Source organism: Cygnus atratus, chromosome 1 (assembly GCF_013377495.2).
Source record: "Cygnus atratus isolate AKBS03 ecotype Queensland, Australia chromosome 1, CAtr_DNAZoo_HiC_assembly, whole genome shotgun sequence".
In the NCBI taxonomy this organism is placed as follows: Eukaryota; Metazoa; Chordata; class Aves; order Anseriformes; family Anatidae; genus Cygnus; species Cygnus atratus.
The window spans coordinates 86,711,236-86,727,153 of NC_066362.1; the positions used below are offsets into that span (position 1 = coordinate 86,711,236).

Sequence of the window (15,918 nt, forward strand, 5' to 3'; positions counted from 1 at the left end):
TTCCTGAGTTCTGTCTCCATGAGCTAAAAATCAGCATTGTCATTTTAAAAATCATCATTCCTTTACTCCTCTGTCCTTTGGTTTTCCTAAAACTCTTCCACAAGCTCTCTGAACTATTTTGCCATCTAGAGATTATAGAACCAGATATTAACTGTCACTACACAAAAGTAGTTCTCTCTGTGTGTATATATACATATACGAATATATATATTGAAGTATAACAGCTTTATTTTTCTTTTCCATTGTGCGTTAATGACCTGTCAGGCCCTATGCTACTAGTGGGCGAGTTAAAGAAATTTTAGAATTGGTTATTTCTGCTTTGTCAACCTGTAAAAGGTTATATATATTAGAAATATGGAAAATAATTTAGTACAATTTAGCTGGTCAAACCATAGCGGTCTTTCTAGAGAATTTTCATCCCAAACTGCAATTAAGCGTAGTCTTTAGTCCACATTTTCAGAGGATCAGAGATCACAGTAACTCCTCCCCACTTCCTGAAAGTTCAGAAACATCTTCTTGCTGTTATGGAGGAGAGTGACTGACAAAAGTGGAATAACTTTCTCCCATGTGTTACTGGAAGGAATAGCTGGGGTCCAAAACAGGAGGGAAATATTTCGGTAATTTGCAAGACCTCTGATAGACAGCTTCTTCTGGGTATGTTTTTGTACATTGCTAATTCTTCTATTCCAAGAGCTGGCTATGGCTGATACCAGTCCCCCTTCATTTCCCATGTGAATAAGAAAGAAACAAAAGAGTAACGAGAAGAAAATACCATTGCCAATAGCGCTCCTGTTTTACTTCGTTGCCAGGGGAAAGTAAATGTATCCACGCAGCTTAATTTACCTGCCGCTTGTTTGCACTTCTGTCTCTTTGGTTCTCTTCCTCTACAAGCCTACAAGCCTTTTTTAGAAAAAAGTATTTGTATGGATCTTAATCCTCCCCCAGTCTCTCTGTGTCTTACTGGGAGCCTTCTGTAGACCTAGATTTTTTCTCAGCATACCCTGTTACAAAGCTAACTGTGAAAAATCAGTGACTGATCTTTATAAATTCAGTGTCTATCTTAGGAAATTGCAGGTGCAATCTGCTGTGTGTTTAAAGGTTTGACTACTACTACTACAAAAAACAAACAAACAACTATATAATTCATTAAGCCAGTTATTATTACTGTAGAAATTGATCCTAGAATGCTAAAAAATATCCTTTTTTATGTAATAGCCCTTTAAAAAATGATATTGTAGGCTCTGTCTTTCTTGCTATTTATTAAAAAATTCCATGCTCATCAAGGAATTCTTTTGCTATGTTTAAACCTTTAAAATAAAAGAGAATAGCAATGGCTTGTGTGAAGATAAATCCCTCTGAAAACAATTCTATTTTTTCTCCTGAGGAGTAATTATCTTGAAAATCTGTGGAACCTCCATTGTGAAAATCACTAATCCCTCTAAAATAATGATTTGTAGCAGTGCTCCAGCAGCAGCTGAAGCTGCTCAATTTAATAACAAAATCCTCTCTGCCATCCCCAGTTTTGTCAAGCTGGGAAATAAAAAACACAGCTTTTCTCTGGTTACTTTTTTTCAAAATGAATTTGATGTCATTGCCTGATGGTCAGCCAGAGATTGCAAATCTCAGTACATTAAAGGGAAAGCTGTGGTGCACACATAGGAGTAGAAAAATGACTCATTTTCTGGCCGTTTTAGGATGCTTATTGAAATGCTCTTTTTTAAAAAAACATCCAATCTTGGTATAATAAACCCAAGGTATAGACAATTTTCAGTTTTCAGCAACCTGTTCACAATAGCTTATTATTACTGTTTCTAGTGGAACTGTTTTGTTTTTTTTTTATAGTCCCAGACAGAAATGTTCCAAGAAAACTACAAAGCTAAGAAGACCTGGACGAGAGTAGGGCCAATATGATTTCTACAGGGGCAGCAGTGTTAGTGGCAGAAATATAAAAATGCTTCAGGTTGGAAAAGCGAACAGTACTCTGAAGAGAACAGGACTGCATATATATATAATGTTTAGTGTCTTTATCATCTGAAGTAGGGGCAGAATCGGATGAAAATATTTGTAGCTGCTATGATCTGTCAATACAAGGTCAGAGCTGGGTTCAGGGGACATGGTTTAATAATTGTCTGTGATGAATGCTAAACTCAACAGTGTTTTCTCCTTAATCAGTATGAGTACACTCTTGGGCTATTTCTCATACAGAGAACAGGAGCCTCTTTCTAAGGATTATGTTTTACAGTTCTAGCATTTCTACCTCATCAGGAACAAATTTCATCGCAATTGTTACCTATTTATTTAATTAACTTTAGAAACACCCACTGTAATTCTCCTGGCCATAGCTTTTGATCTCTTTTACATTTTTCACTGTCCTCACTGATTTGGTTTTATAACAGTTCCCAACTTAGTGCAAGCTGTCCTTTCAAAGAATGAAGTACCTCTCTGTGTATTTATGTGTAACAGGCACTTCAGCTTGTGCAAGTGTAACCAACATAATCATCTGTACTTAAGCAGCTACTAGTTTCTAGTTCTAAGACCAGTTTCTTTATATCTGCCCAGATGAGGTGAATTATTGACTGAAATGGTGTCCACATTTGAGTAGCGATTGTTTGGGCCAGGAAATTGTCTACAGTTTTTGCAAAGCCCAAGAAAGCGTTAGGACTACCACACTTTGAAGATCTGTCATTCAGAAAAATACTTTTCCCTGCTACGCATGGTATGTGTTCACTTAGAAAGCCAGTCATCCTGTTCTGTGGTATGATTTGCGGGTCCTTCCCTGCCTGCTTGAAGAATGCTGAAGGAAGACAGTTAACTTTATTTGCTTTAGACTTGTACTTGACTCAGAAACTGGTAAAAGCCTTTATTATTATTATTTTTTTTTAACGTGGAGAGCAGCTCCCCTCTCCTCCCCCTTCACCAATGTAATTCTACTCAAATAGGACTAAACCCACTGATAAAAACATTCCAGTCATGCATATCAACCCCATATTTTAGTAATACCTGTTAAGATCAAATGTATGCTCAGATATGAGCACTTCCAGTATGTCCTGCCACTTGCAGCTGCCACAGTGCTAGGGTAAGAGTTTGGAGACACCTACAATATCAAGAAGTTGAAGCTTATTGGTGAGTAGGCTTAGATAATATGCAGTTCCTCTGCCTGTCAGTCCCTCCAAGCTTCCCTGGTAAACAACTGGCATTTCTAACGCTCAAGCTACATCCAGATTAGAACTCCAGGAAGTACCTGTTACAATGAATGGAGTTTAAAGGGACCCAAGAACAATGAGGCCATATTTTAAGCTGTTGGCATACTAGTCAGCTTTGTAGCGACTATGCTCCTAGGCTGGAGCACTGTGCTTCTACAGCCAGCCTGCTCCCTGACATACCCCAGCTGGCCCACAGCTAACTCAGGTATCAGCTCTGCAATGTGGGCTTATCCTATTTCACCATGCAAATGAGGAGCTTGAAAAACAACACCTCAACTTTCCGCAGTGTTTGCATTCAAATGATGTGCAAACACCACTTGTGAATGATGTTCACATCATGTATAAATCCTGCTATAACTTCCACTTAGACTAAACCTGTCTTTAGCTTCCACCATGGTTTAGATCTCAGTGGAATACTGAAAGGATGACCACTCCGACTACAAGCTGGCATTTTTGTAGCCATACTCAGTACAAGTCAGTGTTTAGCATAAGTAAACTATTTATGTAGTGTGGTTGGCACTGCATGGGCAAAATAAAGATGAGAAGTGGTCAAACCTGGTTTAGGAGAGGCGTGAAATATTTTTATCAGTTTGTGTGAAGGAGCCTGGTCGGATATAGATGTTGATACTCTTGTACATCGGCCTCTCAGGTAGATGTCTCCTGCTGCCTTTAGTCTCCAAAAGAAACAGTATTTTCCCAAGTACTGTTTAGAGTTTTACTAACACACTAATTGACTGAATTTTGTTTTGAGCTTTGATCCTCTGGCCGATGGACTGAGCCACACATTCCTCTCAGTGGCAGAGGTGATTTCTGAGCCATGCAGCACAGCTCTTGTGAGTGCAGAGACATGCTTTTGTATCCCCTGCTAACTCTGGTCGTGGTTTACCTTGTTCTTCTGTGCACATCCTCATCTGTTCTATGCAGGGTCAAAACCTCCATTAAAACATACAAGTCAAATCTAGAGATTACAGAGCCAGATTTTAAAATACCTTTAAAATAGTTCAAGATCTCCAGTGGTAAGAACTGGAGGCAGCTGTGTAATCCTCGAGGGCTGCTATTTAAAGGATAATTCCAAAAAGAGACACAGTATTTTGTGGCTGGTTATCAGGAGACTGATATTTCTGGACTATTTTACTCTAATGTAAGGAAAGCACAAGAAAGAGAAAAAGATGAGTTAAAGAATGCTATCTCCTGCTGTTCAGAATTCTTTGTACCCACGTTTTATACTGCATTATTTTAAAAGTTTACTCTTAAAGTATTTTAAATGCCTATTTTTTTTACAAATGTAATTGGAATTCCAAGTACAATAGTTATGATTTTAATTCCAAATGGAGAATATTCTTCAGTGCGTGTGTATGCACAAATCTCTGTCCTCTCCCTCTTCTGTAAGGAAATGTTTAGTCAATTACTTAAGTGGAATGACCTGCTTGCTGAAAATTACACAGGTACATAAGCAGTATAGACCTAGGTTTTTAATTCTAGATATTGTGTACTGAAGAGACTATAAATAATTTTATATTTTGCTGTAATTCTAATTGATTCTTATCACTTTATAACAAAAATGCAAATATGGTTTTGTATGTTCATTCAGATCACATTATGTCATAAATTTACAGCCTTTTTCAGTGGCATGAAATAGTGGGATAGTATTTAAAAAGATCCACCAAGTGCCATTTGGTGTGTATTGTACTTGAAAATAAATTCTTACTTATTATATTTATAAATTATTATACATTGCACACACAACACTCCATCACTGCACATACTTAGTGTGCGTACAGCTTTTCCCTTATAAGGTAGTCAGAAAGAAATCAATTTTCACAAATTTGTATGCTAAAATTTAAATAGTTAAGCAACTAAAGATAATTAGGAAGCATAATATTTTTTTAATAAGAGTTGGGAGTGATAAGTTTCTCCCTACGACAGCTTCTCCCTACAACAGTTCTAAATAGTACACCAAGCAGTTAATTGGCTTTGGTACTGCAAGGAAGCTGCCACTGCTATCTAAACTGCAATGCCACCAACAACTAGTCTGGCTTCAGAGGTCACTTAAGATTTTGTATTTATTTCTACAACTCTTTAGCACTGGGTTTTACTGTATTGCCATGGACTTTCTCATTCAGTGTACTATGGTGGACAGACCATAGCAAATGATGGTATGGAGTGTACTCTGCATTTGTTAATATACAGTCTTCCTTTTAAAAATACAAATTTATGTTCATCGCTCTTTCATTCTGTTGCTTTGAAGGGTCGCCAATACCTGTGGGCATTGATGTGCAGGTAGAAAGCATTGACAGCATATCTGAAGTTGACATGGTAAGTTGGTTAGTAAAACTGAAATAAAGAATTTCAGCCAAAACTCAAGGTCCCAGAAACATGCAGATGGATGATACAGAACAATACAGTTAAAGAAAGCCAACACTTAGCACAGCCTTGCCTGAAAGCATGCAAGTCATCTTCATTTAAATTAGTGTTATGTACGAGCACACGCTGAATTTCTCCCCGAGCCAGAGGAACAGAACAGAGTGGAGAGCACTCCGATTTGAAAATGTCAACCATTCAGTAAGTCCCATGGGCTTCCATGTAAGCTCTTAGTGCTCTACACTTTTGAATATGAGGTTTAATGTCTTTTGTTTCCTTTCTTTATGCAGGTCTGAATATTCCTCATCATTTCTGACATGATGGAGCTGTGGTCATAACAAATGGAAATACAAAAATCAGCTCCATGAATGGTCTTAGGAAGGAGACACCCTCACTACAATCAAGGACATGTAGCAGTGGAATGCAGGCTGCTCATTCCTTAGACAAAATTGTCACTAATAGTGCCACTCAGACATTGGTGCCAAGTTGCTCAGTCCTAGAATAGCAGGGCACATTAACTTGGCAAAGAGATCTCATTTGTGGTATCCATTCACACCAAGTGTAGCTCACCATGAGTGTTGACCTTGCTGTGGGTTCTGTCAGTACGAACTCCTGCATTGCTGTGCAAACCTATCCAAATCAGTGGGTTTCACACAGGCATAAAATCATGTTAAAGGAGATTATTTTCAGAAGTATTTGTTCTAACAAGATGAGTAATGCAAAAGCTAGTTAGGTGAGCCCAGAGCAGATATTCTGTGCAGAAGCTCAGAATGGATTTCCAGCTTCCTCTCCATCTCTTTCCACAACTGTATTTGTTATATGCCACATTATATAGCCATCTTATTCTACGTAAGATATTTATAACAATATTTCATATTAAAAAGATTGTAATTCTTGTAGAATTTAATTGTTTACTCTTATGAAATTCACCATAGTGTTTCTATAAGATTCATTTCATTCATAAAATTTACTACTCTAAAAATCCTGACTGATCTTTGTACAAAATGTACAGATGAATGGATTTTACAAACTGACCTAAAGGAACTATAAAGGAATTGTAAAGGATCTGTAGTCTGTTGTGGGAATAACTTGTGAAAATTTCCACAGGAAAACCCTCTCCATTCACCTTAGGTTGGCTGTAGAGTTTCTTTTTCACTTTGTTGATGATCCAATCCAGCAGACCCCTGAGCTCTGTAAGAGTTTTATCTGAGTATAAATCACATATGAACAAACCCCAGACTCAGACACCAGGGACCAGGCAAACAGCAGGTATCTCAGAGATAGCTCCGATCTTAATCTCATTGAGTGGCATTTGATTGCTCTCATTGAGGATCCTCCACATGATGTTTATAGCAGAAACTGATCCTTTACATGAGTTGATTACTTTGTACTGTTTTCTATTGTGCATGAATAAAACATGTATTGTTTTCTTTTATTTTTAATTAAACAAAGGACTTCACAATGACTTTGTATCTCAGACATTACTGGAAGGATGAGAGACTTTCATTTCGTAGTACCAAAAACAAAAGCATGACTTTTGATGGAAGACTGATAAAAAAGATCTGGGTACCTGATGTGTTTTTTGTACACTCCAAAAGATCTTTCATCCATGATACAACTGTGGAAAATGTCATGCTCCGAGTATACCCTGATGGCAACGTACTCTTCAGTCTACGGTAAGAACAATACCATTTTTGTAAGGAAATACATGATGCAATTGTGGAGCAATAGTCTGTATAATGAGAAACTACTGGAAATACTTGAAGTTAGGATTCTGATGCTGAACTGGCATTAATCCTCTGGTGTCAGATACTGGGAACAACTGACAACTGGAAATTTGCAGTGTACCAGTGGGAAAATAAATTTAGGATCGATAACATAAAGATAACATCTGTCATTCACATATTGTTCCCCATCACAGGATGATGGCACTTTTTCCATCTGTTGTGAATACCACTGAAGTTTTTCAAGTGTTAGTCCATTGCCAGTGGTTTTAGCAATATTGCAGTAGTTTTACTGTTGAGTGCAGTAAAGCCCTAAGTTATTAGTACAGATCTTTTTTTTTCCCCTGAGTCTTTTAAAATTGTCTCGGCTGTTTTCACCCTGGGATACCTGTAAACATAGCGCTGATATAAATCAGAGCTGCAAGTAGGCACAGAGAGCTGCAGATCATCAGTGCTGATGCCAGCAGTGTTTAACAGGCACACTGTGTGACTACAAAGAACTGGAAAGCAAAACAGCAGTTCCAGAACTGGAAAAGCAATGTCATTAAACATGCCTCCCTTCTACCTATACAGTATTGCTTTTCTTTATCAAGCAGATTTGGATGATGCGGCAGAAACAGTTTTAATGGAAGAATTTTCCCCCTTGGGCAGAGGCCCTGGAGCCTGTGCATTCTCCAATTTCTTACTAATTAGCCCTGTGCACAGATGTGATATTTCATCTAATCTGGAGAGCTGGAAGATTTATGCAAGCACTTGAGTTTTTGGTCATGTAATAATTGTTCTAACATGTAAATGAATTCAACTACCTTCTCATACGGCATGCAGAAAGCCTCACAGCAACTGCTGTACACCACCCTAAAATAGTGTTAGGCTTTTATGTTCAAGAATCACACTGACCAGCAAAAAACCATGAGGTAAACTATGCATTTTATTGTTATATTCACTTCTGTGTTTCACAAGAGAGAGGGATCAGAGGAAATACACCAAAGCTTACAGCAGTAGCTCTCAATATGAGAGGTATGACTCCTGAGATGGGAGACCCTGCCCTGCGTCCTACATCCCATTTGCAAGCTAGTGCCCTACTTTTACCTCTTGTCCTCTTCTCTCTGCTCCCAGAGTTACCTTTCCCTAGCCCTGCATTATCTGTTGGTGGGTACTGGGTGACTCCTTTCTCTGACAGGTGATCCTTCATGCAGTCTCACCTTCCTATGCCAGTGAAGAGCAAAACCCCAAAGTTCCTGCTAAACCTCTGGATTTTATCCTGTGCATAAGCATGAAGAGCAGGTCCTGTCCTCTTCCTTCCTTTCTCTGTCATGTCTTAACAAACTAAGAGGAAGGGAAGGGGGTGACCTAAGGGCTGGTGAACCAAGGTTTTGAAATGATTAAGGTCATACAGCGTGTTTCTAGCCTGAGTGCTGTTAATCTATATGTTCCTAAAGAATCGGATGCTCATTAAACCCTCTTTTTGTATTGCCAGATTTACATGCGATGGGTAGATTATATTCCAAATCCTTATGTGCAAGAAATCTGAATATTCCACAGTTTTTCTTCAGTACCCAGCATCCAGGACTTTACTGAAGCAAAATGGAATAAAAATCCAGATTTGGTGCTAAAATAGTCTATTTTTTTTCCACATTTTCTTGCTGTTCCCCTGATCCTGTAGTCAATAGTTAAAAGATAGAAATAACATCCATAGCTGGAGGTCTTATGCATCATTTTAAAGATGTATCACTCTTACCATCTGATTTCAACCCTGTAAAATCTTACATTTGTAAAAGCTTAGCTACAATGTGATTGCTGATCACAAGTTTCCAAAGATCACTTATATATCCATTGAATCCAGTATCAGTAAAGTTCCTGTAGGATTCAATTTGGGGAAAAATGAAATACCAAAGTAAAACATCAAATGATATACAAGCTTTGACAAGAAAGGAAAATTTGGAAGTTTTTACTACATTTAAATTGCTGCTTCTAGCCTTCCTGTTTGTTTGTTTATTGTGTTATTCGGTTAAAATGCTAGGGGTCATTTGCCTTCTAAATATTAGTGAAAAAGCAAGTGAAATTCATTGTCTAGGTTTCCTTAAGCTTTTTAGGGTATTAGGCATTTGTATGTTGTTGAAGAGAAGAATAGGCTTTCAGAAATTGCAGCTTATCTTTTTATGCAATTAAATACTATAGCCAGGCTGACAGGGAATACAGCACTTGGAATAATATTTACTCTAATCTTTAGTATTACCTACTTCAGTCTATGAGAAACTCAGTCAAGAAATGTGAACTCCGTTTTTTAATCTTGGCAAGTGTAACCATTCAAAGCAAAATGTGTGAAAGGCTAATCAAGGATCAGGCCAGTAAAAAGTTTATAAATTGACTGTAATGTACTTAATAAGAAAGACTATTTATGTTTAAAAATGTGTTCTTTCACTGGCTTAGTTTTCTATCACTACCTTGAGGCAATTTTAGAAGTGTCCATAACAGCAGAAAAAGTCATTCATTTGGATTCTAACCAGCAGGTTGGTCGGGGATTTCAATCAGATGTCTGCACAGCCCAGAGAAAGTGTGAAATTTTTCATTTACTTTCTGGTTTTCTGTTCCTTCCTGCAGAATAACAGTTTCTGCTATGTGTTTCATGGATTTCAGTAGGTTTCCTCTGGACACTCAGAACTGTTCGTTGGAACTGGAAAGCTGTAAGTTTAATTCATGACTGCTCCTCACATGTGCATTATTACCAGCACTTCATCTTCTTCATAATACCTTTTTCACCTATTTTGGTGTGGGCCATGAACTCTTTGACCTGTACATATTAAACTGCTTTGTATCCAGTTTGGGATATTTCTGTAACTCAGTACGCTTTGGGAAGACAGAAAAACAACCATGTGCCCCACTTTGTTTTAACTGGGTTGATGTTCCAAGGTCTCAATCCAAAATCTTTTCCTTGTCAAAAATCATGCTTTGTCTGAGGAAAAATGCAAGTTAAAAGTAAAATAAAATGTCAAGATTTGACCTCATAGAAAAATGAAAAGGAATGCTTGTGTTACAGTGAAATGTCTGTTTTCTCAGCCCTGACTCCGTGGTCTGTAGTAAAGGTAATTGTCTCTTGCAGAGAACTTTGATACCTCAGAATTTATTTTGTTTGGATTAAGAGCAAAACTGGGATGCTGGCTGGTTGTTCAGACTCCACAAAAGGGAACATACTGCCAGTGCTCGGGCAATCTGCTCAGCACAGCAGCTCCTGAGCTGTACCCCTGTTTGCCTTGGGACCCTGAGCATGCCTGTGCTCCCCCTCTGTCAGGTACATGGCTGACATGGCACAAGACTCCACCTGAAAAAAGGTGCAATGTGTTTTTTGCAATTTTTCTATGTCAACTAACTGGCAAATTGATATTGAAAAAAATAGGTTTCCTTGGGGTTTTCCAAATTGTTGTGACTATTATTCTATTGCTAAGAAAAGAAAACAGAAGCTTTATTCCAGCAGAGAAGGTGATTTAGTTTTTACTTTCTCACAGATGCATATAATGAAGATGATCTGATGTTATACTGGAAACATGGAAATCAGTCCCTGAGCACAGATGAACACATCTCCCTCTCCCAGTTTTTCATTGAAGAATTCAGTGCTTCCAGTGGACTTGCATTTTACAGCAGTACTGGTATAGTAAGCCCCTGTCATTAGAAGAGAAGCATGGGACATATCCAGGCAGACTGTCTTTCACCTTCAAATTAATTGCTAATTAATTAGCAATAACAGACCTCTGAGAGGTCTGTCAATCACACTGGTCTGTTAACCTCAGCCTTAAGTTCTCTTTACATTACCAGTGTAAGACTTGCTCCATATTAGAAGAGGCCATGATAATACTTGTAACCTGACAAAAAGAACCTTAAAGAAATGCAGAACAACTAAATATATGCTGTTGTGAGCTCTTGCAAAATTGTGGGCCTCTTCTGAAAGTCTCTGGAGTATCAGGTTTACAGGAATATTTGGGTCCTGGTTATATAGAAAAAATATTGAAAATACAAACCCAAAAGGGTCAAGTACTAGAAAGCAAACAGAAGGAACACTCAATGTATTTTATTGTCTAAAATCTCATTTTGGGGAGCTGGAAAGTGTCATTAAAATTATACTGACTTTAAAAATTCTTCATGAGAGTGTTTATAAGCTATTAAGGTCTAATTCATGGTTTGCTTAATGTTCCATGTTTATACATAAAGTTGCAGAAAAAAATAAATAATAATCCCTGTATGTCTGTTCTACATTGTTTACATGCAGATATCTGTGCCAGACAGGTTTTTATTCCTCACTATACATCTTGAACTACACCTTTTGGCAAACTACACAAGGCCCTAGGAGTTTATTATGGGTTTGATTTCATGCAAAGTGGTTTTTATTTTCTCTTTATTTGTGCATGCAACTAAATTTTGCATTATGTCTCTATGTAAGTAGTCTAAACATACTTTTCTTAACCAGATCAAATAGAATGCTTGCTACTGTACTTTCTAGTTTGAGACAGTTCATTTCAATGGGAATATTCCCCTTTTATACACAGGCAGATTAATGAAATAGAAATGGAAAAGATTCCATACAGCGGGATGAAATGCATAACAACTTGGAAAACAAAACAAAACAAAACAAAAACCTTGAAGACATATAGGAAAGCTGCAAATAGATTTATTTACTTTATTTTAGATACAGAATATCTTCATTTTCTTTAAAAAAGAGTAAGAGGGATTCAAGTTTGCAGGGCTCTCATTTTAATGGCTGATATTTAATGCAGAAATTCCAGTTTAAATGATACTGCAGCCTAAGCAGTGAGGAATTCACAGCTTGATCAGTTTCTTCAGCCTTATCTCTTGCCTGTGTCTGAGCTAAGAACAGAGCTCCAGCTTTCAAGAGCCACTGTCATGTGAGAAGAGAAAGGGTGATACCTTGCTGTCGTAACACTGCCTTGCAGAGAGCTACGTCAAACTTGTCCTTGTTGCAAGAAGGAGACTGGGATGGTTTCCACCAAATTGCTATCACTGTGTTGAAACTGCATTCTGGGAACCCAGGTGGCTTCTTTACCCGTGCTATTCTCATCAAAAAACACTAATGCAAGCAAATACGGCCTTGTGCACAACAGTGCAACCTCATACAACCTCTGTACCTTTGCAGCACCTTCACAGCACCTTCACAGCACCTTTGATTTTGCAAAAAGTAACTGCTTAACAGTAACGTGCAGATGTTTTGAAAACAAGCTAATGCAGCAGGGTAAAGATGGTAGAGTAGGCTTTTTTAAGTCACCGGTGACCACTGGGAGGTACCTCAGAATAAATGCATGTACCTTATCTGTTAACTAGATCACCGATGTTTGTAGGCATACACTTTTCTTTGGCTTTGAGGCCCTGTGTCAGACAGGAGCTTACACTTTCTCCTCTTCTTTTGTTTTGCTTCTTGTTGGAATTAAGTGGTTACATGTAACATCTCTTCCCCACCAAAGGAACAGTAGGGAGCTATCAGCATAACTCTAGGGGCAGCCATCTCCTCCTGAAGAGTCTCAGATGAAAAAAATGGACAAAAAATGCTGCTCACAGAGCAGACTTCTGCATTTTAGGTTGTGCATAGCTTTTCCTGTGAATCTCAGTGAACTACACATGTACGGCGTTTAGGCTTTTGGAGTTCCCTGGCCTCCAAAGGAGCAACAATGTCACTGTCAACAATCATTTCTAAAGACAAAACCCTTCGGCATGGCTGAAATCACTTAGAGCATGTGTAATATTAAACGGGGTCACTGCTGAGATAGTCCTTTTTATAAAGTGTCTCTTTGTGATGGCATGACTGTTCAGACACAGGCTTATTCCTGTCTGCAGTTGTATAGAAAAAGCAGATTCTGCACAGACAGCTATTTTGCCTTCTTTTCACCTCGCTGTAAACTGTTTTCCTTGCACAAGGTGTAGCACACGTGCTTTGCTGCATATCCAGAGCCTGCCCCAAAAGTCACTAGATGGCACCCTTACCTCTAAAGTCAATGCTGGGCAGGCAAACGGTCTGACCATAGGAAAAGTGAGGCTTGGTGCCTGGGTGTTTGCAGCATGAGAGAAGGCAGGCTGCTTTTGAGGGGAGGAAGGCTATCTGCTTCACTGGGCTAGCTGAACTGGACTATTATATCTTATCTGTATCCTCCCAGCAGTTTCACTTGAAATCTACTTACTTTTTTTCAGTTTCCTAACCTTAAAATTATGCAATAGTTGTGATGCTTCACTGCCGAGGCAGCTGTGTATTAATGAGGTATGGATGGGCAGTCTATAAAGCACTATATGAAAGCAGGGTGATAGCAGTATCTCTTAGGTATTTACCGTTACTGATGTGGAAACACTGGAGGAGAGGACTGGTGAACAGAGGTTACAAATAACATAGTTCTCTTCTTTTCTCCCCCATCTTCTTCCTCTCCTTTTTCTCAATAGGCTGGTACAATCGACTTTTCATAAATTTTGCACTCCGGAGACATATTTTCTTTTTTGTGCTTCAATCCTATTTCCCAGCCATGCTGATGGTGATGTTGTCTTGGGTTTCATTCTGGATTGACAGAAGAGCCGTTCCTGCCAGGGTATCACTAGGTAAACCTTCACTGTATTCTTTTGGGATACATAGAATGGATAGGAGAGAGCTTTGGAAGTTACCTTAGCTCCTAATTTACGCAAGACATGAGCAAATATATCAGGTCGTTGCCTGAACAACTTTATTATTGCCACTGTTGTCAGTAACACAAACTCCTTTAGTCAACCTCTGTGTTTGGAAATGGGATGTTTCTTCGGGCTGATTTTGCTGTACTAGCAGCTCACACGCCGCAGAAGGAAAGAGAAAATTCTTTCTGCAGATTTCCCTAGGTCGAATTTTAGTTCATTTCTTTTTCTTTCTTCTTCTTCTTTTTTTTTTTTTTTTCCTCGCCTCTTCCCAGGGAAGTAACAGGTAGTCAAATCCCTTCCCAGATCCATAGCTCATGAGAGATACTTCATAGGCACAGCAAAATCTATCTAAAATCTTTGTAGCTCAGCTTTCTCTCTAGAAACAGTTGGTATCTTCCTACAAACCTGGAGCCACTTTTCTGACTTGTCCAAGGTAGCAAAGCCTTTCTTTGTCAGGTACTTTGAAAATGTTTGCTTCAGTGCCTTAACTGTGCAAGGGACACAGGCTATGTGGAAGGCAAAGAGCAAGCTGGGTGTCTTTCTGCTCTTGTGGTTTTAATTCTGAACACCACCTTTTGGGATTAAAAGATTAATAACAGTTTTTGTTTTTTTCTATAACATCATTGTTTTCTCAGTGATGAATCAGTTGATACCACTTCAAGGCTACCTTTTGTTGGTAATTTAACACTAATGGACTTGGACTAGGTACAGTCTTTTTTTTTTTTTTTTTCCAAAGATTAGCATCTCTGTGAAAATCTGATGGTAATATATTAAGATATCTAATGTATCCCTAATATATCTGAGTCCTAAAACTGTCAGTTTAAGAGTTAGTGATGAAGCTCCTGCTCTTTCTTCTCACTGATACTGGTCCCAGAAGCTGACTGTATGTTGCTGTATTTCTTAGACAAGTGAAAACTTCGAGAATCTTTGTTTAAGAAACAAACTTGCATCTACTGAGGCAGCCCTTAATGTTTATCTATAGCTATATTAATCTGCCTTTCTGCTGGCAGAGTCTAAAACTATTAATACATGAGATATAAATATATTAGTCTAAAACCAAATTATGATACCTAGTTTTATTAATGCATCTACCAATCTATTTTATTTGTAAGAAATTTAACTTCATATTGAAAAATCAAGTTTTAATTCTCAGTAGGTCATTTGTAATGTTGTCAAGATGTTTTTGCTAATCATGTTCTTTAATTTATGCGTGGGTTTCTAAAGAAAGTTATGCATCAAGAGTTTTACAAATAATGTATGTTCACTGCCATTTAGCAGTCATAGAAAAGCTGTCAGAGAAAGTATTCCTTGCACTGCTGAATCAGCAGCGTTTTGTCCCCACTGCTCAAACATGGTGTGCTGCAGCTCTAACTACGCACAATGAGTGGAGACAGTTTTCAGTATTGTATGTGATAGGTCCTTCATGGTTCACTCCACTTTTCAGAGCCTGTTCAGTGAAGTTAAAAGCAGTCTCAATCATCTGCCCTCACAGAGCTGTGCTGTCCAAGCAACTGGTGATGAGCTAATCAGAACCAGCTGGCCTGTATTATGATAACCTCCCCTTCTTCTTTGGCAGGCATAACTACAGTGCTGACAATGTCAACCATCATCACAGGAGTAAGTGCCTCAATGCCTCAAGTGTCTTACATAAAAGCTGTGGATGTGTATTTATGGATCAGCTTCCTTTTTGTCTTCCTGTCTGTCATTGAATATGCTGCAGTGAACTATCTCACCACAATTGAAGAGAGAAAACAACTCAAAAAAAGGGGCAAGGTACAATGATCTGTGTTTTGCTGCCTTCAGGAGTATCACAGAAGCCACAAAATAATCCTGATACAAAACCGTGATAATAGTACTGTAACCATCTCTGTGACTCCATTTTGTATCTCATTTTTTCTTGGCTGAAGGGGGGAAATGTATTGATCTCTCAGTTCTTGAGAAGGTCTGAGCTTTCTCTCCTTTCCTTTTGTTGTAGC

The 15,918-nt window shown here is 38.4% G+C and overlaps 1 protein-coding gene across 1 annotated transcript in view; it reads left to right on the forward strand.

Moving 5' to 3' along the window:
- GABRR3 (gamma-aminobutyric acid type A receptor subunit rho3) overlaps window positions 1–15,918 on the forward strand; it is a 28,434-nt gene that overhangs the window by 11,377 nt on the left and 1,139 nt on the right. The window contains exons 3-8 of the mRNA XM_035540548.1: window positions 5,452–5,519; window positions 7,017–7,240; window positions 9,890–9,972; window positions 10,792–10,932; window positions 13,721–13,873; window positions 15,519–15,715. Of these exons, the coding sequence (XP_035396441.1) occupies window positions 5,452–5,519; window positions 7,017–7,240; window positions 9,890–9,972; window positions 10,792–10,932; window positions 13,721–13,873; window positions 15,519–15,715 (866 nt within the window). The remainder of the gene's footprint in view (window positions 1–5,451; window positions 5,520–7,016; window positions 7,241–9,889; window positions 9,973–10,791; window positions 10,933–13,720; window positions 13,874–15,518; window positions 15,716–15,918) is intronic.